The sequence below is a fragment of the Chiloscyllium plagiosum genome, unplaced genomic scaffold (genome assembly GCF_037043375.1).
Source record: "Chiloscyllium plagiosum isolate Xiang-an unplaced genomic scaffold, Cpla_swu_hap1 HiC_scaffold_36, whole genome shotgun sequence".
In the NCBI taxonomy this organism is placed as follows: Eukaryota; Metazoa; Chordata; class Chondrichthyes; order Orectolobiformes; family Hemiscylliidae; genus Chiloscyllium; species Chiloscyllium plagiosum.
In genome coordinates, this window is record NW_028270174.1 from 20,453,554 (window position 1) to 20,477,241 (window position 23,688).

Genomic DNA, 23,688 nt, shown 5'->3' on the forward strand with positions numbered 1-23,688 from the left:
CTGAAAATTGCCTGAAAATTGGCTTTTGGGATGAACCAATTTATTACGATAGAGAGGGTTTCACAAACTAAATTGGTCAGACAGTCTTTTCTGACCATCCTGGTTCAGATCTTCATAAAGGGTGAGGCAGAGTTACTCTTCTGACCTCTTCCTTTTTCTGATTAGACTTCAGCTCATTCTGGCACTGCACTAAAGGCAGACTGGCAGTTCTTTCAGAGTGTTGGAAAGGGACTTGGAAACAAGGACCCGTTGGCATTTACAGGCAGCAGATGGGGAAAGGGCAAACATCTGTAGCAATGCTAGAAAAGAGCAGGGGAGCAACTGGATGACTCATCACCAATTTACTGATTGAGATTCTGCCTGGCTTAGGGCAGGATAACAAAGTAAAATCTAATACAGAATTTTTTTGGTTCAAAATACTTTGTTGAGTGAGATTCATTGTGCCTAAACCATCACGGCTCAGAGAATTTTCTTTGCCAACTAGTTTAGATGGATTGGCCATGCTAAATTGTCCGCAGTGTCCAGTGGGTGGATTAGCCATGGTAAAATGTGGGGTTCTGGGGCTAGGCTATGGAGCAGGGGCTAGGTGGGATGCTCTTCAGAGAGTTGATGTGGTCTCAGTGGGCCAAATGGCCTCTTTCCACACTGAAGAGATTTTATGATTCTGCTCTTCGCCTAATTAATTATGCAACTGAGGTCTTGAGCACCTTTCTTGAGGACGTATGTGGTTGGAGAGGCAGAATTACTCACCCCCGTTGAGAACTCTTGGTTGTCGCATCATTAACACCTCATAAAAACCAGTTGAGTACCACTTCAGATGCTGCAAGCTAGGAACTCACAGCATGGTGCCTAGGCACATGGCCTGAAGAAAGAATAGCCCATTCTCCACTTTACAGACAGGAACCAGAAGGTGTTCATCGATGGAGTTGTGGAGATGAGGGTAGCCCTGTTTCCTGTGGAATAGGAAGGCCATAACACCTGACTGAACCAGCCTGGACCCAATCTGCAGCTCAGGTTAGTCCTGTGTCTGAGGTAAAGCAGGAGGCCTCGCGATGCAGGAGGAAAGTCAATGATCTTCTCTCTGCTACTACCTTCACACTCGAGGCCACCACTCACTGTAATGCTACCACAGCACATGCTCTCTCACCAACACTCATGGACTTCAACTCTCACTATTGCAAGCATCATGTCTATTAGAGTGCTTTCATGCACCTCATTATGAACCCTTCCCACTCACTCACTTACTGGGGACAACTTACTTGCTCTCTTGCCCTTGCATTACCACTACTGTTGTTTCAGCAATATTAATACCTCCCTTTGCGTCACTGCAGGAAGAAGTCATCCATTCCCCTGATATCTCAACAGCAATTCAGTTGGCCTACCTGTAATCCATAAGCTGCTTTCACTTGGCCTACAAGACTGACCATGGCCTACTCACCAGACTTCAAGGAAACAGATCCTGGGCCTAATTGAGTGTGACCAACTCACTGGAGCGAAATAGGATGAACCTCTTGACTGTCTGGCTCAAGTGACCTTAATCACCCTTGACCTCACTAAGGATTGCTTTCCTTTGAGTCATACATTTCCATTTGCTTGAAGCACATGCAGTGTGCTGGCCACGCAAACTAATGGCAAAACACTGAATGAGAGGTGTTGATGCAGCACAGTGCCATACAGCAACATGTCCACCCCATCGACAACTCCATGCTCCACACTGTGACAAGCTGCCTGCCTCTCTGCCCACACGATAAAGTAATGCAGGTCACAGAAGCTGGCAGCCTGTAGGTCAGCACTGAAGATCCTGTGTGTTAGGAAAACAACATGACCCACAAAGGGGCTGGTGATCTGTTAAGTCAGTGCTGAAGTCAGTGAGTGTAACTCCTTGTTAACAAAGCAATGTGAAGCATATAGAGACTGGCAGTTTTCAGGTACGTGCAAAGTGAGTTATAGAGTCATAGTTTGTGCTTAGAAATTAAACTAAGAGCCATAACACCTCTCAATACGTGATATATATGTGTCCCTGCATGCAGGACGACCTGGCAGAAACACACAAGACATATATATCCCGGCATTCCAAAGGAGTGAAGGGCTGAAGTGGTCTGAGATAGTCCCAGTGTAGGGACAATATTATGAGGAAGCTGGTGTTTTGCCACTGCTGACTGGTATCACGGTGGGCGGCACGGTGGCACAGTGGTTAGCACTGCTGCCTCACAGCGCCTAAAACCCGGGTTCAATTCCCGCCTCAGGCGACTGACTGTGTGGAGTTTGCACGTTCTCCCCGTGTCTGCGTGGGTTTCCTCCGGGTGCTCCGGTTTCCTCCCACCATCCAAAGATGTGCAGGGTCAGGTGAATTGGCCATACTAAATTGCCTGTAGTGTTAGGGAAGGGGTAAACGTAGGGGTATGGGTGGGTTTCGCTTCGGCGGGTCGGTGTGGACTTGTTGGGCCGAAGGGCCTGTTTCCACGCTAATCTAAATCTAAAATCTAAAAATCTAAAATCAAGGTTGCCATGGAGCATAATGGACATTGTTATGGAGAAGCATTTGCATGATGGCACAGCACAAACACTTGCTGAGCTGCAGCCAACAAGTACTCACTCTGATTTACATGTTCGGAATTTGCACCATCCAATTTATTGAGGAAGGAAAGAAGTGGTGCATAAATAAGGTGAATTGGACCGTTAATAAGGTGCAAATGTGTGGAAATAAGGTAGTCACTGCTCAATGGTGGGATTTGGAAGTGAGTTCTGAAATTGAAAAAATTGATACTTTCACTCTTTCCATATTTTACACCTTCTTCACCACACAAGGTAGGGGAAAATTCCATCCTCTGTTTCTGATCTATGTAACGTTTGAGAAAGACAGTGCAGAAATTTCCATATCGATTTTGACATTTTCATGCAAGAAACCTTAGAATATGAAAAGTCAATCATCATGTCAAACCTATCCCAAAGGACATACCAACTTATCATATTTATCCAGTTATGTGAAAAAAGTTCAAAAATGAGGGCACCGTTCTATAAGGACTGTTTTCAGAAGTCAGCTCACCACATCGCTTCAGGGACCATTTGGAATGGGCAATAAACACTGGCCTTGCTGGCAAAAAATATATCCCAAGCTTACATAGTACAGGTCAGGGGGCAAGACAAAAATCACCTCGAGTTCCTCAAGACAGACAAGAACAAAATCCAGAAAACACAAACAAGATGAGTGTACATTCGTGTCTCTATCATAATCTTACACGGAAAATAACAGTTGGTCGAGTCATCTCACTCATGTTTAAACTGCTTTACATATAAACAATGTTTAGTTGGCCGTAAGGATAAAATTTATTGAAACAGATCTCTTCTAATGTCAGAGCTTTGTGTAATAAAATATGACTGGGAATGTTCACTTTGGAAATACATTTTGAGCAGGGGCTCCAATTATCTTTCTGGCTAAATTGGCTAAGGCGATGTGCACATTAACTTTAAAATTCTTAAGTATTTAATCTCAATGTTGATTGCTTGGCTGAAGGAACTGAGCTGAACAAGAATGTAACCAATGCCATTTGATTACATTATGTATCCAGAATTCCACTCAGCTTTTAAAAATCAAAGGAGTCAGCAATCTGACAAAATTGTCCACGAATTGCTAATTAAAATGATTTTTCATCCACAGCTGTATGAACTCCATGTACCTTAAGGAGAAGGTTTACCTGAAGGGCCTCTAGTTTAGTAAATGCAGGCCTTGGCACTAACAGCTCAAGAATAAATTTTGAAACTTGAAAACACACTTACTGGAAAACCAATTTATTCCAATGGCGTAAGAAATTCTGTTCTTCAATTTCTGAATGTAGTTGTTTTGATATGTTTCCCTTAACTTTCTCGAGCGATTCATTAGTTTTACGCTCATCGATTTCTGCTTGCTCTGTTTGTTCGTCCTGGTGAATGTTTATTTCCTTATCCTGATCTTCTATCACTTGTCTTAAATAGTCCTTTGGAACGCCAAGATTGACCAACTTCTGATAAAATTCAGCATGGATTGTTTTAAGTTTCATCGAGGCATTTTTGATAAGTTGCATATTAAGGGTTTCCAGTTGGTCCACTGCATCTTTGTCCAATTTCTCCACCAATTCTCCGAGTTCTGCACAATGATTGTGTAAAAGCTCACGCCAGTCCATGAGGTATTTTTTATGATTGTAATGTCTTTCTCCTAAGGTGTTGAGAAGAGATGCCAGCTGCTTTTGTTGGTGCTCTTGCTCACAAATCTAATCATATAAAGAATTAGATTAAACACAAAATACTCATTTTAAAGCAAGACTATGCTAGCCAGACTCCCTCTAGTTCCAGGAAATAGATTTGACAAAAACTGATTAAAAGCAAAATAAAATGTCTCTGATCAAAGGCAAAAGACCTTTGAGCAAAATCATTCACCTTGATGAAAATGGGTCCAGGGACATAAGGATATATCAGGTATGCTACTACAATGTAGTTGGCATCTATGATAGGTCTAAGATACAGATCAGGGAAATCCATGGATGAAAGTATCTGGGGTAGCATTGCCTCTCAGAGCTATATTGAGCTAAGTTGATTCCTGGTTACTAACAGTGCAGCCTGTTTAGCATTCTTCAAAGATATAAGTGAAGAACACTAGATATATCGTCCAGGCAGTGTCTCACAGTGCTATCAGCCTCCAAGGAATCAACATACCGCATAATAAGTCTATACAGTATCTCTAGAGGAGAGGCTAAGCAAACAAATTCATCCTTCATAATATTAGAGACTTAATATATCAATACACTTGGAATATTTTATTAATAAAGGGCCGATTATCAATGAATTCTAGAAACAAGTGCTAGTCATGTTAATTACAATGCTGCCACCAACTGGTTTTGGTTTACATATATCTCATTTGTTGAATTTATATCCATTATCCTCCGGAATTGTTAATGATTTCAAAATCTTCAAAGTTTGTGAGAAGATTTGTAGCTCGGGTGCTCGTTGTTGTGGTTCTGTTCGCCGAGCTGGGAATTTGTGTTGTAGGCGTTTTGTCCCCTGTCTAGGTGACATCCTCAGTGCTTGGGAGCCTCCTGTGAAGCGCTTCTGTGATGTTTCCTCCGGCGTTTATAGTGATTTGTATCTGCCGCTTCCGGTTCAGTTCCAGCTGTCCGCTGCAGTGGCCGCTATCTTGGGTCCAGGTCGATGTGCTTATTGATTGAATCTGTGGATGAATGCCATGCCTCTAGGAATTCCCTGGCTGTTCTCTGTTTGGCTTGTCCTATAATAGTAGTGTTGTCCCAGTCAAACTCATGTTGCTTGTCATCTGAGTGTGTAGCTACTAAGGATAGCTGGTCGTGTCGTTTCGTGGCTAGTTGGTGTTCACGGGTGCGGATCATTAACTGTCTTCCTGTTTGTCCTATGTAGTGTTTTGTGCAGTCCTTGCATGGGATTTTGTACACTACATTGGTTTTGCTCATGCAGGGTATCGGGTCCTTCGTTCTGGTGAGTTGTTGTCTGAGAATGGCTGTTGGTTTGTGTGCTGTTATGAGTCCTCGTGGTCGCAGTAGTCTGGTTGTCAGTTCAGAAATGTTTTTGATGTATGGTAGTATGGCTAGTCCTTTGGGTTGTGGCATGTCCTCGTTCCGTTGTCTTTCCCTTAGGCATCTGTTGATGAAATTGCGGGGGTATCCGTTTTTGGCGAATACATTGTATAGGTGTTCTTCTTCCTCTTTTTGTCAGTTCAGAAATGTTTTTGATGTATGGTAGTGTGGCTAGTCCTTTGGGTTGCGGGATGTTCACCACAAAGGTATACAGAAAAGACACACACACAGACCAAGTCCTAAACTACGAAAGCAACCACCCCAACACACACAAAAGAAGTTGCATCAAGACACTGTTCAAAAGGGCCACAACACACTGCAGTGCACCAGAACTGCAAAAAGAGGAAGAAGAACACCTATACAATGTATTCGCCAAAAACGGATACCCCCGCAATTTCATCAACAGATGCCTAAGGGAAAGACAACGGAATGAGGACATGCCACAACCCAAAGGACTAGCCATACTACCATACATCAAAAACATTTCTGAACTGACAACCAGACTACTGCGACCACGAGGACTCATAACAGCACACAAACCAACAGCCATTCTCAGACAACAACTCACCAGAACGAAGGACCCGATACCCTGCATGAGCAAAACCAATGTAGTGTACAAAATCCCATGCAAGGACTGCACAAAACACTACATAGGACAAACAGGAAGACAGTTAATGATCCGCTTCCATGAACACCAACTAGCCACGAAACGACACGACCAGCTATCCTTAGTAGCTACACACTCAGATGACAAGCAACATGAGTTTGACTGGGACAACACTACTATTATAGGACAAGCCAAACAGAGAACAGCCAGGGAATTCCTAGAGGCATGGCATTCATCCACAGATTTAATCAATAAGCACATCGACCTGGACCCAAGATAGCGGCCACTGCAGCGGACAGCTGGAACTGACAACCGGAAGCAGCAGATACAAATCACTATAAACGCCGGAGGAAACATCACAGAAGCGCTTCACAGGAGGCTCCCAAGCACTGAGGATGTCACCTAGACAGGGGACGAAACGTCTGCAACACAAATTCCCAGCTCGGCGAACAGAACCACAACGATTTCAAAATCAGGGTATGTTGGGCTCTGATTCCACAGATGTAAATGACCTTTTACTATCTCACCCCAGTTCACCATTATTCACATGTGAGTCACAACAATATATGGTATCCAATTCTCCACAGAGCTAAAACCCATCTTTACTTAACATGAAACCAACCTACAACTTGTTTTAGATTTTTTAAAAATAATGTTCATTTTTTCTGAGAGGACAATTTAAAATTAATCTCTAATGTTCTTGTTTACTGAAACAATGGGGGCAATTTTCATGCTGAAAGATGGGAATTGTTAAATGTTAAAAGAAAAGTTTTCATTTCTCATACACACACTTCCAGTTCCAATGGTGGAAGTAAGATGGGCTTAAATGTGACAGCCTCATATTCACTTTACCTTATTAGACTGCTTGGCTAGGTTTTCCAATTGTCAGGAAATCCATGTGGGTGCACGTGGAGTGGGAACTGAGAGGAAAACTTCTCCGAAAACAAAGTTGGAAACAATTGAAACCGAAAGGAGTGAATAATTGTACAGGTCAGTTTAATTGGTCAATTGAATGTACAAAAAATTTCCAAAAATCGAAATATCGCTCCCTGCTAGATCTTGTGGTTAGGATTCACATCTCTTAATCAGTCTGATTTTTCTCTTCCTCACCAGAGAGATTCCACAACAGACTGTTTTAGCACCACAATTGTTTTATGTGAGGTTGATGGATTTAAACTTTGCATGACCCAAAGTTGCACGTTTGGAGTGGCAGAACATGTAAAATATATGTAAGCTGCCTAACCACACCCTTCCCACTCACTCTTGAACTCATTCAGGTAATAGTCCAGGAGGTGAGCAAAATACCAAGGTACGAGCCTGCAAAATGTAGTTAAATCAATAATTAAAGGTAATTAGGCTTGTTAGAAAATCTATTATCCTGACTGCAATGCTGCACATACCAAATGTATCGTGAGTGTGGTGCTGGAAAGGCACAGCATGTCAGGCGGCATCCAAGGAGCAGGAGAATCGACATTTCAGGCATAAGCCCTGTTGATTCTCCTGCTCCTCGGATGCTGCCTGACCTGCTGTGCTTTTCCAGCACCATACTCTCGACTCTGATCTCCAGCATCTGCAGTCCTCACTTTCACCTAAATACTAATGTATGGATGGTGTGGACACTTGGGCAGAAGTGGACAGTCCTATTTCTTGAACGAAAGGTTTTAAAGGGGGAAGAGGAGGTCAGATGGAATGTACCATCTTCAGGTGGGTGCTGGTCACACTTAAAAGGCAAACTCTCCTTCTTCCCTATGTGCCTGTTGGTCAGAGCCCAATCTCCCAACCCTTTCCTCAAAGTGGTCAAACCCACCCCATCCAATACCTCTGACTTACCCCACTCCAAAATCCATCGGGACCTCCTCATAGTTCCAAATGTGGCCATTATTAAACTCTTAGTGCTGCTGTAACTATTGGAGCTGCTGGCCAATACCTACTGAGGAACAGGAGTCTCACCACTTTAGTCAACCCACAGGCACCATATGGTTGTGGGGTGGGCTCCATCTTAGTCCATCAGCTGGACATTGACTTTCCTTCTCTAGGTGGTTATGCCTCAGTAAAACTCTAACCTTCAACATGTTGCAAGGTAGTTACCAAATGGCCACTGGAGAAAATGTCTGTGATTATCTAATGTACCAAGACATTCTATTACTTTAACGGACAACTCACCAAAGTGATTCACTAGTATAAATGCAAAGTGGAGTTAGTTAGAAAAACAGTGCAACTGCAAAGAAACAATTCAGCTCTCAACATTCCCAAGTGGTTTCCTGACGGCTTTGATCAATCTGTTATTTTGCTTTTCCATAAAACCTAGCAAAGTATATCTATTCAGGTCATGAGTTCTGGCATGAAATACTGTGACAAATGCTTCAAATTCCCCCCTCTGATGAGTTTCTTAACACATCAGCAGATCTAATAGCAATGGGAGTATAACATGGTTCAATTTCAGCTTGAAGTACAATTTAGCATCTGCCATAACTACTCTCATTGCTCCAACTTTGTCAGCTCCAACCCCTACCCAAATATTCACATTTTATCACTGCTGGAGTATTTACAATTTATATAAAGAAACAGAAATCCTGCTTTTTGGTATCTTGATCTACTTTTACAGCAAATTCAGCCAATATTCTAAAATAAAGGTATTGCTTGTTCACATTTCTCATAGAATGATAGAATCCCTACAGTGTGGAAACAGGCCTGTCGGCCTAACACGTCCACACTGACCCTCTGAAGAGTAACTCACCCAGACCCATTCTTCTACCCTCATACTCTACATTTACCCCTAACTAACGCATCTAACCTACACACCCCTGAACACAATGGGCAATTTAGCACAGCCAATTCATCTAACCTGCACATCTTTGGATCGTGGAAGGAAACCAGAGCAAACCCACACAGACATGGGGAGAATGTGCAAATCCCACACAGACAGTTGCCTGACACTGGAATTGAACGAAGGTCCCTGGCGCTGTGAGGCAGCAGTGCTAACCACTGAGCCTCTGGACTGCTCTTTTTTTTGTTAATTACAGGGGAGAACTTCAATGGGAGGTGGTGGGGAAGACTTTCCTAGATCTCCAACTATTAATTTAGCAGGTCCCCAGTAGAATAGCCTGACGTGGTTTCTCCACAGTTCAAGAATATAGTAGAAGATTAGGAGAACTGGGTGCTTGGAAATTATTGGCAAAAAGGTGATATTAACAACAGGCAGTTGCCAAAGAACTGATGCACTGATCTCTGTTTTGTAACATAGTTCAAAACAATTTAGAAGGCTGAAGTAAAATTTGATTTATATGTTTCTCTCAAGACTATTAGCATGCAGCTTGTAAGGATGACCGCTTCATTTTTTAAGGTTCCACGCAGTACTTTCTCTCACGTTCATTTTTGTTCTCCAAATTCCATTTTTTATTTCAGCTCAGCTATGTTCTGTCAGACATAAATATGCATAGGAATTGGAAAGGACAGAATTGCAGTTCATTTACTTTTTTGAAAATGTGCTCTCGTCTCTCACTGATCAATTTGCAATGAATTAGTTTCTTCTCTTGATCCATGACCTCATCCAGCTTCTGCTTCACAACAAGTACTTCCTGTTGCACAACGTCCAATACAGATTCCAGCTGATCTTCTGTTAGATAAGTAGTGCTGCAATAAAATAAAATACATCTCCAATGAAATAATTCAAAGACATTTAAAATTGTACCCATAAAAACCCACTGTTAATTTGCAAGGTTTACAAATACATTAAAAAAACTTAAAATGTATTTAAAACAGGCCTCAGTATGCACATACTTAAATTTGATTTTCTTGTTGTGATTCTATGCTATTTTACTTCTCCTAACAGGTTTATATTCAGAGCAAACTATGTGCAGAATTATCCAACACACTATCTCATTAGTTTACATTGAAGTTTGAAATAGAGCAGGATTTTCAATTTTTAAAATCATATCCATATAACTGTCAATCTGTTGAGGATAGATGTATATTTTCTGCCATGAGATTTGGATTTTAACACAGGAGAGTTGATGAAATTAAAGCCAGTTTAAATGAAATGAGTTTGAACTATTCCAAAACAGTTTTTCATAAGCTTAAATAAACCTGTAAGTATCCCTAAGCAAGCATTAATTCCATTTCTGTATGAGTCACCGTACGGAAAACAGAAACGTCAAATTGGCCCATTAGATGTTGAATTATTAGATTTTGTTGAGGAATATTTCTGGATGAAAATTGGGTCATACAATACAGAGGAGGATGGACAATCTATACCTGAAGTGAGATGTTTAATGTTAATTCAGAGTACAAATGATAGAAAAGATTAGTGTTATAGTCTGATCTTAATTATCATTTAATTTCATTGTCAAAATGAGTTTCAATTTGATGAGGGCAACCTATTTCTCTTACAGCCCCCTAAAATAAATTTTAAAAATGCACTGGGAATTCTAATGTTATAGAATATATCAGAAGAGGGTGATGGTTACTTTGTATAATAGTTGATCTCCTGTGACAATGCAAATGGAAAGTGGGAGAATATAGTCACTGCCATCATTCCCTGATGCCAGCATGTTGTCCTTCTGTCACCCCTCCTCTACTCTTCATGCTTGGGTTTTTTTTTCAATAATGGAAGGAAAAAAACCCCCAAGAATGAAGTGGGGTTTGTCCAAAGTTTGGTGGCAAGCCCAGACAGATGGATCAGGTCAGGCGCAGTAGGCCTGAGCATGGAGGTCAGGTGAAGCTATTGAGACCGGAGGCTGGAGGGCGGTTATTGTCAGGCTGAAGGTGGAGACAACATAGTTAGCAACAGCTATGGAGGTGATTGAGACAACAGTGGATGCAGAGGAAGAAACGTAACAATGGGATGGGAGAGGAGGAGATGATAAAGAACTAGGTCAGCAAAAAAAACCTGCCTGAACTCTGAGTTAAGGACAGGATGGCACCATATGTGACATCCCTAGGAGCTTCCTGTACTGCTCTGAGCCAACAGATGGGCTACACAGCCTTTGCCCAATAGGTGCTGCACTTGTTGGAGGTTGACTATGGTTCTAGCCCCAGTCCAGCTCACCCAACTCACACTAAATCTTAATGATTACTTCTAATATCTTATGATGGCAAATTTAAGAAACTAGAATGGCATTTGACTGCTTTTGATGACTCCTAAAGTAGCAATGATCAAAAGGGATCATAATGTTAGAAGTTATAATACTGAATACTTTTGCTGACAAAAGATTATTGGCTCATTGATCAAAACTCATTCCAAATTGCACCTTTCGATAATATACTGATCATTCTGTGTACAACTAAACAGAAAACCAATGTCAATATTTTTTCCATAGGGCAGTTTTTCTCGCTTTCTTTTCTGGATTTTATTTGTAGATATCGAGGAGATGGTCGCCCAGTGATGATGTCACTGGATTAGTAATCCGGAAACCCGAGCTAATGCTCTAGTCAAATCATGGAAGCTGATGGAATTTCAATCCAATTAATAAAATCTAAGAAATGATGACTGTAGAGCTATCAGCTGTTGTAAAAAGCCACTTGTTTCTCTAGTGTCCTTTAGGGAAGGAAATCACTGTCCTTACCTAGTCTGGCCTATGTGTGACTTCAGATCAACAGCAATGTAAATGACTTTTAATTGTCCTCCAAAAGGGTCTAGCAAGCCATCCAGTAATTAGGGGTAGGCAAAAAAAAATGCAGGCCTTGCCACTGACACCCATACCCCTCCAATAATTAAATAAAATATAGAATGAGGAGTGCGAACAGTTTGCATGAGTGATTGTTGGGCTCTCTCACTTGGGCTGGTTTGGCAGATCAATTCTAGCGTAGATGACTAGACAGCGAGCAGCCGCTGGTTATTTGGCTGACTTTGTCTTTCCATTTCTGATGCAATTGGAGTGTTCCAATGATTAAAAATCTATCTGGAATTCACAGGTCTGTGTGGCTCAGCATTAGAGGATGGGGTACATTAATGGACTGAGAAGTCAGCACTATTCTTATCTCTATATACTTTGGTATTATTTAATGGGTAGTTGGACGAATGGCTGAGAGTATTCCCTTTGATGCAAACCTAAAATAGGAATTAAAAGAAGGTCAAATAGTACAAAGTGGAACAACACCAGCATTGCTGAACATTGTATACTTAACAATTCATGAAGTAAGTATATTGATGGATTCTTTTGATCTTTGGCCATATGCCTTAAGTGAAGAAAGCAAGAAATTAATTTGTGCTCTGCTAATCAAAAGGAAATGCATATTCAACAGGCCCTGAAAGTTAGCAAGCATGCATTCATAAGTGAACTATTTGAGTGAAAACAGATTGCAGACAACCAAGTTTCAAATCCAGACAGTAAATAATTAAATATTTTAACAGTATGATTTGATTTTGGATCGACAAATGAACCATATTTCAGTCTAGAACATGCCAATATACTTGTAAGAAAGCAATTTCTTTGCTAAGTGATCGAAAGGTGAGTACCAAAATGCCTATGTTACAAGATGAAGATGCACTAAGTTGTTGCAGCCTAGATGGTCACTCAGGGATTATGGGAAAAGAGAACAAAAAGTTGATAGCTAGTTATGCAGTGGGGAGAGGGATCGAGAAGACAGCAAGAGAAAAAGAAATCTAATATAGGTCCCATCAATCTAGATTGCTACTTCACACATCTGTACAAGTCTCCTATTTATTGTTAGAGATTAAGAATGATGCAAACATGAAGCAAAAATGGATTAAAGTAAAATGATTTTCATACCTATGGTCTTTCAGGACTATTTGGCATTTGGAAACACAGATGCATTTCAAGTAAACAACTCCACACTGTAGGATTCAAGCTACGATAAACAATTAACTTTATTCTGAATTGTACTCAGTAGTTATTCACACTTTTCTTATACCCACTTGTCAACCATGTGCTTCTTCAGCTAAAAATCAATTCATTAGATCAGGAGGCAATGGCCTAGCGGTATTATTATTAGACTAATAATCCAGAAACTCAGGCAATGTTCTGGGGACCTGGGTTCGAAGCCTGCCATGGCAGATAGTGCAATGTGAATTTAATAAACAATCTGGCATTAAGAATCTAATGATGACTATGAAACCATTGCTGATTGTTGGAAAAACCTATCTGGTTGATGAATGTTCTTTCGGGAAAGAAATGGGTCATCCTTCAGGTCAAGGGTATGTTTTCAGACATTTCGTCACCATGCTAGGCAACATCATCAGATAGCCTCTGGTGAAGCGCTGGTGTTCTGTCCTGCTTTCTGTTGATATATCTTGGTCTGTTTTGGTGGGTGATATTATTTCTGGGTTCTTTTTCTCAGGGGGTGGTAAATGGGGTCCAAATCGATGTGTTTATTGATAGAGTTCCGGTTTGAATGCCAGGCCTCTAGGAATTCCTGTCCGTGTCTCAGTTAACCTGTCCTAGGATAGATGTGTTGTCCCAGTTGAAGTGGTGTCCTTCTTTGTCTGTGTGTAAGGGTACTAGTGATAGCTGTACATGTCTTTTGGTGGTTAATTGGTGTTCATGTATCCTGGTGGCTAGGTTCCTGCCCGTCTGTCCGTTGCAGCCCTTGCAGGATATTTTGAATATGACATTACTTTGCTGGTTGTTGGTACAGGGTCCTTTAGGTTCATCAGTAGCTGTTTCAGTATGCTGGTAGGTTTACTGCCTACAATGATGCCAAGGGGTCAGAGTAGTCTGGTAGTAATCTCAGAGATGTCTTTGATGTATAGTAGTGTGGCTAGAGTCTCTGGCGTGTTGTGTCTACGTGTTTGGGTTAGCTGTTTAGGAATCGGCGAACTTTGTTTATAGGGTAACCGCTCCTCTTGAACATGTTGTATAGGAATTTTGCTTCTGCTGCTCGTAGTTCCTGGATGCTGCAGTGTGTTATGGCCCTTTTAAATAATGTCCTGATGCAGCTCCATTTGTAGGTGTTGGGATGATTGCTCCTGTAGTTGAGTATCTGGTCTCTGTGGTGTTGCTTTCCTGTAGACACTGATCTGCTTTTCATTCCACTGTGACATCTAGGAAGGGGAGCCTGTTGTTGTTCTCCTCCTCCTTTGAGAAATTTATGCCAGTAAGGATGTTGTTAATGATATTGTAGGTTTCCTCTAATCTGTTCTGCTTTATGATGACAAAGGTGTTATCCACATAGAAGATCCAAAGCTTGGGTTGGATCATGGGGAGGGCTACATCACCCGCTTCTGCTAAGAACCCTGATATTGATGATCCCATGGGTGTCCCATTGATTCTTTTGTAGGTCTTGTCATTGAAGGTGAAGTGGGTAGCAAGGCACAGGTCTACTAGCTTGAGGATGCTGTCCTTGCTGATGAAGTTGGTGCTGTCTGGTGTTTATGGTTCATCTAGTAGTGTAGTCAGTCTTTCTTCTCAAAAATTTCAAACACCTATGGACACAATATTCTCAAACTAGCCTGAAGATGGGAAACCAATGCCATCTGACTGACTGCCACCCGCGAACAACTCTATTTCCTATATGAAATAGGTATTACCAAGATGTGTCAAGTACAAACCACTTCTCAACACCCCACAAGGCAGGAGAACAGCAGAACAGAACAGCCGCAGAATGTTGTGAGAAATGATTAATGATGCCCACAACTGACTCCACAAATACAAACGGGAAATTTTGCCCCAAAAATCTTTGTAAACCAACACAACTGACCAGCAATGGACAAGCACATTAGAACAAGCCAGTAGCATCAAACAACAGCAGACCAAGACAGAGAAAAAAGTATCCTTGCAAGAAAAACTGAACAAGCTCGTGCAAAAGAACAACACAGACAATTCAGAAGCTTGGATTAAGAACCTCTCGGACCGGCCACTAACAAACACGGAGAAGTCTGTCCCAGTAAGAGAGATGAACTATAACCACAGAGACATGGACAAAAAGGACTTCCTAGCAGCACTGGAATCAACCCTGAAAGACAACGGACCTTTGGAGGAAACCCAGCAGGCCATCAGACAGACAGTTGCATCAACACTAAGCAGGAAGAAAGAAGGGAACACCCTCAACACACAGGAAAGGAAAGCCCTAGAAGGATTTAAAAAAGACAGAGACATTGTAATCCTACTGGTAGACAAAGGACGCATGACTGTCATCCTAAACAGAACACGGTACATTGAAAAGACAAACTCACTACTCATAGATACCAACAGGTGGTGATGGGCCCGACTCCACAGTTAGAAAATCGCATCACAGCCGCAGTGAAGAAGATCCACAAATCAGGTGAAATTAACAAGACAGTTCTCCAAAGAATGAAACCTGATGGATCCAACACACCCAATTTCTATGGATTACTTAAGATATACAAAACCAGGAGACCCCCTCCCCCACCCCCAGACCCACAGACTCACTTCTTGGCACACTAACATACAGACCAGCAAAGGAACTTCACCATAAACTGAATTACCTAGTAGAAGACTCATGCCAGTCCATCCACTCCACACAAGAATTCCTGAATATCAAAGACACCAAGGTAGAAGAGGACAAAGCCATGGTCTCCTTCAACGTAATGGCCCTATTCACATTTATCAACATTACCCTAGCCAAAGAAACACTGGCCTCACTGCTAGATGAACGAAGGTCACAAACACCTGACAGCACCAACTCCATCAGCAAGGACAATATAATGTTTAAAGATTAAATTGTACGATGTCTCTGAACATTAAAATAATGTTAAAGGGTTAAACTGTACTGTCTTTGGGTCAGGGTAACTCACACTTCATTTAGCCAGCCATTTACTACTACTGTCCTGCTATTATCAAAGTAAACTCTCATTCCATCCCTTCCATTCAGAAATGCTTTCATAGCCATCCCCCAAAGCTAGGGCATATCACACCTACATTGTCTTGGGGAATTGCTGAGTCAGGAAATTGTTTGCATAACAATTCCCCAGGATTAGGGCATTTACATTATCTCAGAGGATGACCTCATCCTCACCACTGTACTTGGAGTAACATGTGATTATGGATGGTGGGGGTGAGGGGTGCGGAGAAGAGTGGCCACAGTTCCTGATTAAGGGTTCTGGCTCGAAACGTCGATTAACCTGCTCCTCGGATGATGCCTGACCTGCTGTGCTTTTCCAGCAACACACTCTAAACTACCTGCAAGCATTACCAACTGACCTGTATAAAGAGGATGTGTTTCCTTTATTCAGGGCCTCTTTTGACTTGACTTCACATATCTGCGAAGCATGTCAAAGGTGTCACCTAGCTTGTACAGGCTTTAATAAACTTTAACTGTTTGCAGACGTTGGCGTGTGCGAGTTGCATCTAGTGTGTGAAACCTCAGGAAAAGAACCTAAAAACAATACCCTCAAGCTATGCCTCACTACCCACTTCACCTTCAATGACAATACCTAACAAATTAACAGGACACCCATGGAATCACCAATATCAGGGTTCTTAGCAGAAGCGGGTGATGCAGAGACTAGAATGAACAGCCCTCCCCATGATCCAATCCAAGCTTTGGATCTTCTATGTGGATAACACCTTTGTCATCATAAAGCAGAACAAATTAGAGGAAACCTACAATATCATTAACAACATCCTTACTTGCATAAATTTCACAAAGGAGGAGGAGAACAACAACAGGCTCCCCTTCCTAGATGTCACAGTGGAATGAAAAGCAGATCAGCGTCTACAGGAAAGCAACACCACAGCGACCAGATACTCAACTACAGGAGCAATCATCCCAACACCTACAAATGGAGCTGCATCAGGACATTATTTAAAAGGGCCACAACACACTGCAGCACCCAGGAACTACGAGCAGCAGAAGCAAAATACTTATACAGCGTAGTCAAGAAGAACGGGTACCCTAGAAACAAAGTTAGCCGATTCCTAAACAACAAACCCAAACAAGTAGACGTAACACACCAGAGACTCTAGCCACACTACCGTACATCAAAGACATCTCTGAGATGACTACCAGACTACTCCAGCCAAGGGCTGCAACAAACACGACAACAGACAGACAGGCAGGAAACTAGCACCAGGATACATGAGCACCAACTAACCACCAAAAGACATGACCAGTTATCACTACTATCCTTGCACAAAGACAAAGGACACCACTTCGACTGGCTCAACACATCCCACCTGCGACGGGTTAAACTGAAACACGGTCAAGAATTCCTAGAGGCCTGGCATTCAGACTAGAACTCCATCAATAGACACATCGATCTGGACCCCATTTACCACTCTCTGAGAGAAAGAACCCACCGAAGCAGACCAAGACACATCAATAGAAAGCAGGATAGAACACTAGCACTTCAACAGAGGCTCAAAACCTACCAGCTCAACGAGCAAACCTACAACTTGAACCTCAACCTGAGCTACAAATCCTCTCAAAAATCACGTGTCATCCTTACTTGGTCTGGCCTGCGTGTGACCCCAGACCCACAATAATGTGGTTGATTCTTAACTGCCCTCTGGGCAATTAAAGATAGGCAATAAATACTGGCCTAGGCACAGTTTTCCACAATGTGAGAGTGAATAAATAAAACAACAAAAACCAAGAATACAAAACTGTTGAACTGGAGCTAGTGACAAACAGAAAAACATATAATCAGAGTTCGACAGGGTTCAGAAATACTGTGATAGGGGAGAGACAAGATGAAAAGATGTCCTGTACATACTGCCCATATCAGAGCACATTGATTTCTGGGCTTATTAATCTTCCTTTCATGCTCTGTTAGACTGAAGCCCAGTAGCAGCTGATGTGTAAAACAGAAAACAAAGATTAAATGAATAGTCATGTTAGATTGTTTTGGGATTCTTGCCTGCAGTTCACAATTTATGCCCCGATCACTCCCTGATTTGTTCAATTCAACATCTTTAATGAAAGACTCCTGTGTATTTCGGAAGGCCATATAAGATGTACATTGGTTAATTGGCACCCTGTTAACAGGAATCTCTATTTAAATGCAATCATTATTTTAGACATTAATTTATTTATTTTTGAAAACTAAGTATAAAGTTTATTTTACTGAGGTAACTTATCATTGACCACATAAGTGCATCATCTTGTCCCCTTGCTCACTTATTTATACAGGGTAATCTGACCACAAACAAATAGCTGAACAGCTTTCATTGCATGGGTTTGTATCAGGGAAGGGGCACTTTTGGGTACCCTCTGTGCCCCTGAAGACAACCCCACTCCCACTACCATCCACCAACTACCCCACCCACTTCAAGGCCATAACCCTACCTTCAATGCTTCAACCTGGCTCCCTCTTGTTTTCCCTGTGGGGCCTATTAGCCAGGCCTTACCAGTACCCCAGCCCAACTTTCAGTTCAACTTCTATTAGCTCCCCTTCTTTGGAGACTCAGTCCCAGCAATGGTCACTGCGCGCATTTGGCACTGCTAGGATTACAGAGCTGCTTGCCACCCATTAGTCATCAGCTCTCCCCAAAGATGGATTTCCACTTGGATGGGAGCTGAAATCTCACCCATAGCCAATTAATGCCCAGTCAAATGTTAAATGGCTGCAGAGGAGCTAGTATCAGTGAATGTATTTCCTGCTGACTCTTTGGGGGGTGAGGCAAGAAATGGCACCATGCAAATAACATTGGGTAAATGAGGTACTTTGAGGTAAGCACCATCTTTCACTGAAATATTCTAAAAACACATTTTTGCTCAGGCGGACAGAAAACATTTTAACTTGCTTAAAATAAATGAATTCTATTGACCTCTGGTGTGTACCTCTATGGAATTTCATAACTACAAGCACTACTCATTATACAATGAACATGCAGCTTCCAAAGAAGCATATGACAACTCCAATGTATTGCACCAATGACCCATGATTGATATTAAAACCTTTTCAAAATTGGTCAGATTTTAGTATTCATTCATTTACGTAAAACCCAGATATATATTTTCATTTTTAATCTCTTCCAAATTTTCCTTCAATCTCTCTGCTTCCTCAACATCAACTGAATCAAATTTAAGCTCACAATAATTTTATTTCAGAAACAATGTTCATTTAAATGTCACTGCATGTTTTCTAAACAAGCACTTGTGTGTACTGTTAAAAAAAATGAAAACTAAAAGGCTTGGCAAGCTATTATTTTTAATCCAAGTACCGTGCTACCTAAAAATCTGCACTCTGTTTATAAAAAGATGGTGTAAGGTTATTCTTCCAAATCAAAGAAATTTATTTAAATTAATAGTGCATGAATAACATTTCAAGTTGTGGTATAGAAATTCTATTGAGGAAGTAGGAGGGGAAATAAATTGCAAAGAACTGACACCAAATCTGACTATATTGAGTTCTGTGAATATTGATTGTCCCTTCATGCTCGGTTAAAGAAAAGCAATAACTAATGTGCGTCTGTCGCCGAGACTTTGTGAGAAACCATTGCCCACTAGTACCTTGAGTCAACTGTTCAGGAAGTATTGATTTTGTCAGGTCAATATCTTTCAAGCAGACTGACCTGTGAATTCTTGCAATATTAATTATTTTGTATTTTACCCTTGATCACTGGGTTGGAAACCCACAGGATAGAGTGAAATTAGAGTCTGGCACATTGTTCTACATTACTCTTCATTGAAAAAAAAATGGTGCCGTACAAAACCAACATTGAAACCAATTCTGTCAATTTCCTAATGGGAGAGTACTCCATACACATTAAAATGAATGTGTGGTGCCATTAACTAAGCTGTTAATTGAAAATCTTTAGGCAGGGCAGGAAGAATTATGCACATCAGGAAAAAGAAAGCCTTTCTTTCTAATTATCTCAATGTTTAAATTCACTTGGGGATAAATTAAACAAAGGTATCCAGAGAGGAAAAAGAGACCCACCAGACACCTTTTACAATCGATTTGCTAACGCACATTAGTTACACCGAGCAATGGAAAATGCAAGTAATGAGAACCCACCTCAATAATGGTCTCACCTCACTTGTTTTTGGTAACTTGGGGTCCTAACTCTAAATTTAAGCTATACTTTACCATTGATGTAAAGTCGGTCTGACACTTCCACTCCAGTACAAACATATTTGCTTATTTAGGTACCGTTCCAAATTGACTCGAGCCTTTCAACAGTGCATCATGTAGGATATGAACAACAAAATTAAATAGCATTTGGGAAGTTAGTACTATCGGTTATGATGAGTTTAAATTTCTCACATCATAAACAATTCTACTATTTAAAACTGAATGCATGTTTGAAAATGAAGAATTCTTTGTATTGCTAAGTGCAACGATGAAATACATTTTGAAAGCAGTGGCTTACATATATAATTATATATTGTGCAGAAAACCAATGATAGTATTATTAAGATGTGCTATCTAAAATATTAATTTACAGAATGTCATTAGCTGGACATATATCTTTCAGATAGAACAATTTTCAAAGCAACAGATATCGGTTACATTAGCTCAACTGTTGCATCTTCCGAGAACACAAGGAGTCACCAAGATTGCAACATTTTTAGAGAGCAAACATCTCACCCAGACGGTGGGTGCAAAATGTATTGGTTTTGAACACAATCAGAAGAAAAATGCCCAGGGGAAATAAGTTTCTACCCTTCCTCTTTCTCTAAAAACTCATCAAGGTTTGAGAGTGGCAAGGGCATAAGACGATTTCAATGTCACAACGGGAACTGCTTAAAGAAGTTTGAATTCACACCATAATCTCTAGTAAAAGAGAACTGAACCAACCATAACTGATCCAAGGAGAAATGGCAGTACTAAGAAGTTTGTTTGGAAAGTGACTTCAGTCCAGCGGTTAGAAACCCATTTTCTAGTTGCACTTCACATCTAGAGGACGGAAGGGAATGCAATTCACAGCGGACACCATCACCTCTGGGCCCCACCTGGTCACCAAATATCCCAACATGTCCACTCTACTGTGCATCTTTTACTACATCAACAGCCCATTTCCACCATTTCTCACGTACGGAGTCTTAACACATTGAACTGCAGCTATCCTCCCAGTTTGCTGAACTCTAGCAGTACACTCTGATGATGCCCCCATGGGGAGGCCATGATAGTGGTCGCAGTCACTAACCTTCCTCCTCCCATAGACTCCAATGTTGCATGATGCTGCTCCACGTGCATCCTTCCTGATAGACTTTGAGCTTCCCCCAGTCACTGTCCTATCCCCACCTCTGCAAATGTCTGTGTTCCATCCCCCATTTGCCTGGATTCCTCTACCCCACCCCAGTTGCCCCTATAAGCCCATCCCTGAAATCGCCTGGAAGAAAGAGAAACAGACCACCAAGTTCCTGTTCAGCTCAGACCTCTGACCAACGTCAACAGGCAGTCCCAGCATGACTGACCAGATCCTAGACCACTGCTTTTGCAGCTCCACAAATAACAATGCTCAATTTCCATTAGCTCCTTGTGCTGGCCCTACAGGACTGACTACTGAGAATGCCCTGGACAGACACCATGTCTGTGAGCATCCCAAGTAGGTAATTGGCTAGGCCAAAGCCCCTGGACTCTCTGCCTATGACTGGTTGTATGACCTTGATTGGACTGCCTTACCTTGACTGGACTGAGGACTCGTCCTACTGACAAGCAACCTGCTAAACTGCACATCAAAATGCCAGTAACGACAGTCTTTGGCTCTGGCTGAAGTGCCAACATGCCAATTGGTAATGCAAGGTAAAGAAGCTGCAAGCATTCAGGTAGGTGCTAAGTGAGCTAGCGTTAAGAGAGTAATCAAGAAGCTCTGAGGTGTGGTCTGGTCCAATCTGTGAGCTGGCTGCCATTCACTCTGTGCAAAGTGTCCTAGCAGCAGCCTTTCAATGCTAGTTGCTGATGTGCCCTGCAGTGTAAGTATGTACTTTGTAAGCAGCCTGCAAGTGGATCAGAGAGGGACCATGATGGCCCTGATAAATTGGCAGATGCCAATGTCCATGGATGTGTCTGGCTGGTCCCTGCTGATTGTACTCTGAACAGCAATTTCATCAAACATGGGGGTCATGTGGAGCAAGCTGAGAGTTGAATCTACCAGATACTCACTAGTTTCCATGTCAAGTTTTCTAGTTTGCTTAGCAAGTTTGTTACACGTGAATGAGATGGATCATCAACAAGGCATTTAACAAGTAATAATTCCCCTTTGTTGGGAACTCAGCCCTGCCTGGCAAGAAATTCACCACACCATTTGTGATAAGCAAAAAGGATGGCACAAGATACTCCTGATGTAAAGATGGGCCTTGCTGGATCTTGTCCGATTCTGCCCCACATTAGCTAATATTGCTCATCCCCCAGTATCACTGGCAAGGTTAACATTTGTTTTCCATTGCTAACTGCCCTTGAACCCAATGGGTTGCCGTGGGTAGGTATGAACCAATCTCACTGCTGTAATGCGAGATCACGCAAGCACGGTAGACTTCCTTTCCTAATCTTTTCTTTCTAGATTTTTGTAAATTAATTAAAATTAACCTCGACCAGTGGGAATTGAGCCCATATCCCCAGAGCATCAGCCTCTAGTCTAATAACATTACCATGATGGAAAATGTAATTCCATTGCTGTATGCGAGATGGTTGGGAAAGATGCAAATCCTTTCTATCATGGGCGTGTATTTACTGGAGGTCAGAGGGATGAAGGGGCTTCTGATTGAAACATTTAAGTTATGACAGGGCTGGACAAACTAGACGTAGAGATATGTTGTCCCCTGATTAGGAGTCTAGAACTATTTAGGATTAAGATGAGGAAAACCTATAGAAGGCTGTGGAGGCCAAGTCATGGAGTATATTCAAGAAATAGACCTAGTGGTGCAGGTTTAAAGTTCCTGGAAAGTGGCATCACAGGTAGACAGGATGGTAAAGAAGGCATGCTTGCCTTCATTGGTCAGAACATTTGAGTATAGGAGAGGGGACGTCATGTTGCAGCTCTACAGGACATTGGTGAGGCCACTTTTAGAATACTGCATTCAATTCTGGCCAGGATGTTGTTAAACTTGAGAGGTGCAGAAAAGATTTACAAGGATGCTATCAGGTCAGGAGGGTTTGAGTAAGAGGAAGAGGCTGAACAGGCTTGGGCCTGGAGCATCAGAGGCTGAGGGGTGACCTTAAAGAGGATTATAAAATCATGAGGGACATGGATAGGGTGAATAAGCAAGGCGTTTTCCCCAGGGAATGGGAGACCAAAACTAGAGGGCATAGGATGAAGGTTAAGGTGAGAGGGGATGTATTTAAAAAGGATCTGAGGGGTAACTTATTTACACAGAGGATGGCGCATGTATGACATGAGCTGCCAGGGGAAATGGCGGAGGCTGGTACAATTACAACAGTTAAAAGGCATCTGGATGGGTATAAGAATAGGAAACGTTTAGATGGATATGGGTCAAATGCTGGCAAATGGGACTAGGTCAAATTGCGATGTCTGGTCGGCATGGACGAGTTGAACTGAAGGGTCTGTTTCTGTACGGTATGACTCTAAAGAAGTAATTTTCAGATTTAAAAGGGTATGGAGAGAAAGTGGGAATATGGAATTGAGATAGAGGACCAGCCATGACCAAGGGTGAAACAGGGCCTGTTTCTATATT

General features: G+C 41.8%; 1 protein-coding gene across 2 annotated transcripts in view; it reads right to left on the reverse strand.

The window, feature by feature from the left end:
• evc2 (EvC ciliary complex subunit 2) overlaps positions 1-23,688 on the reverse strand; it is a 175,567-nt gene that overhangs the window by 79,919 nt on the left and 71,960 nt on the right. For both annotated transcript variants that reach the window (XM_087980025.1, XM_043674234.2), the window contains exons 13-14: positions 9,660-9,819; positions 3,778-4,247 (exon numbers count right to left, since the gene is read on the reverse strand). In XM_087980025.1, the coding sequence (XP_087836151.1) occupies positions 3,778-4,247; positions 9,660-9,819 (630 nt within the window). The remainder of the gene's footprint in view (positions 1-3,777; positions 4,248-9,659; positions 9,820-23,688) is intronic.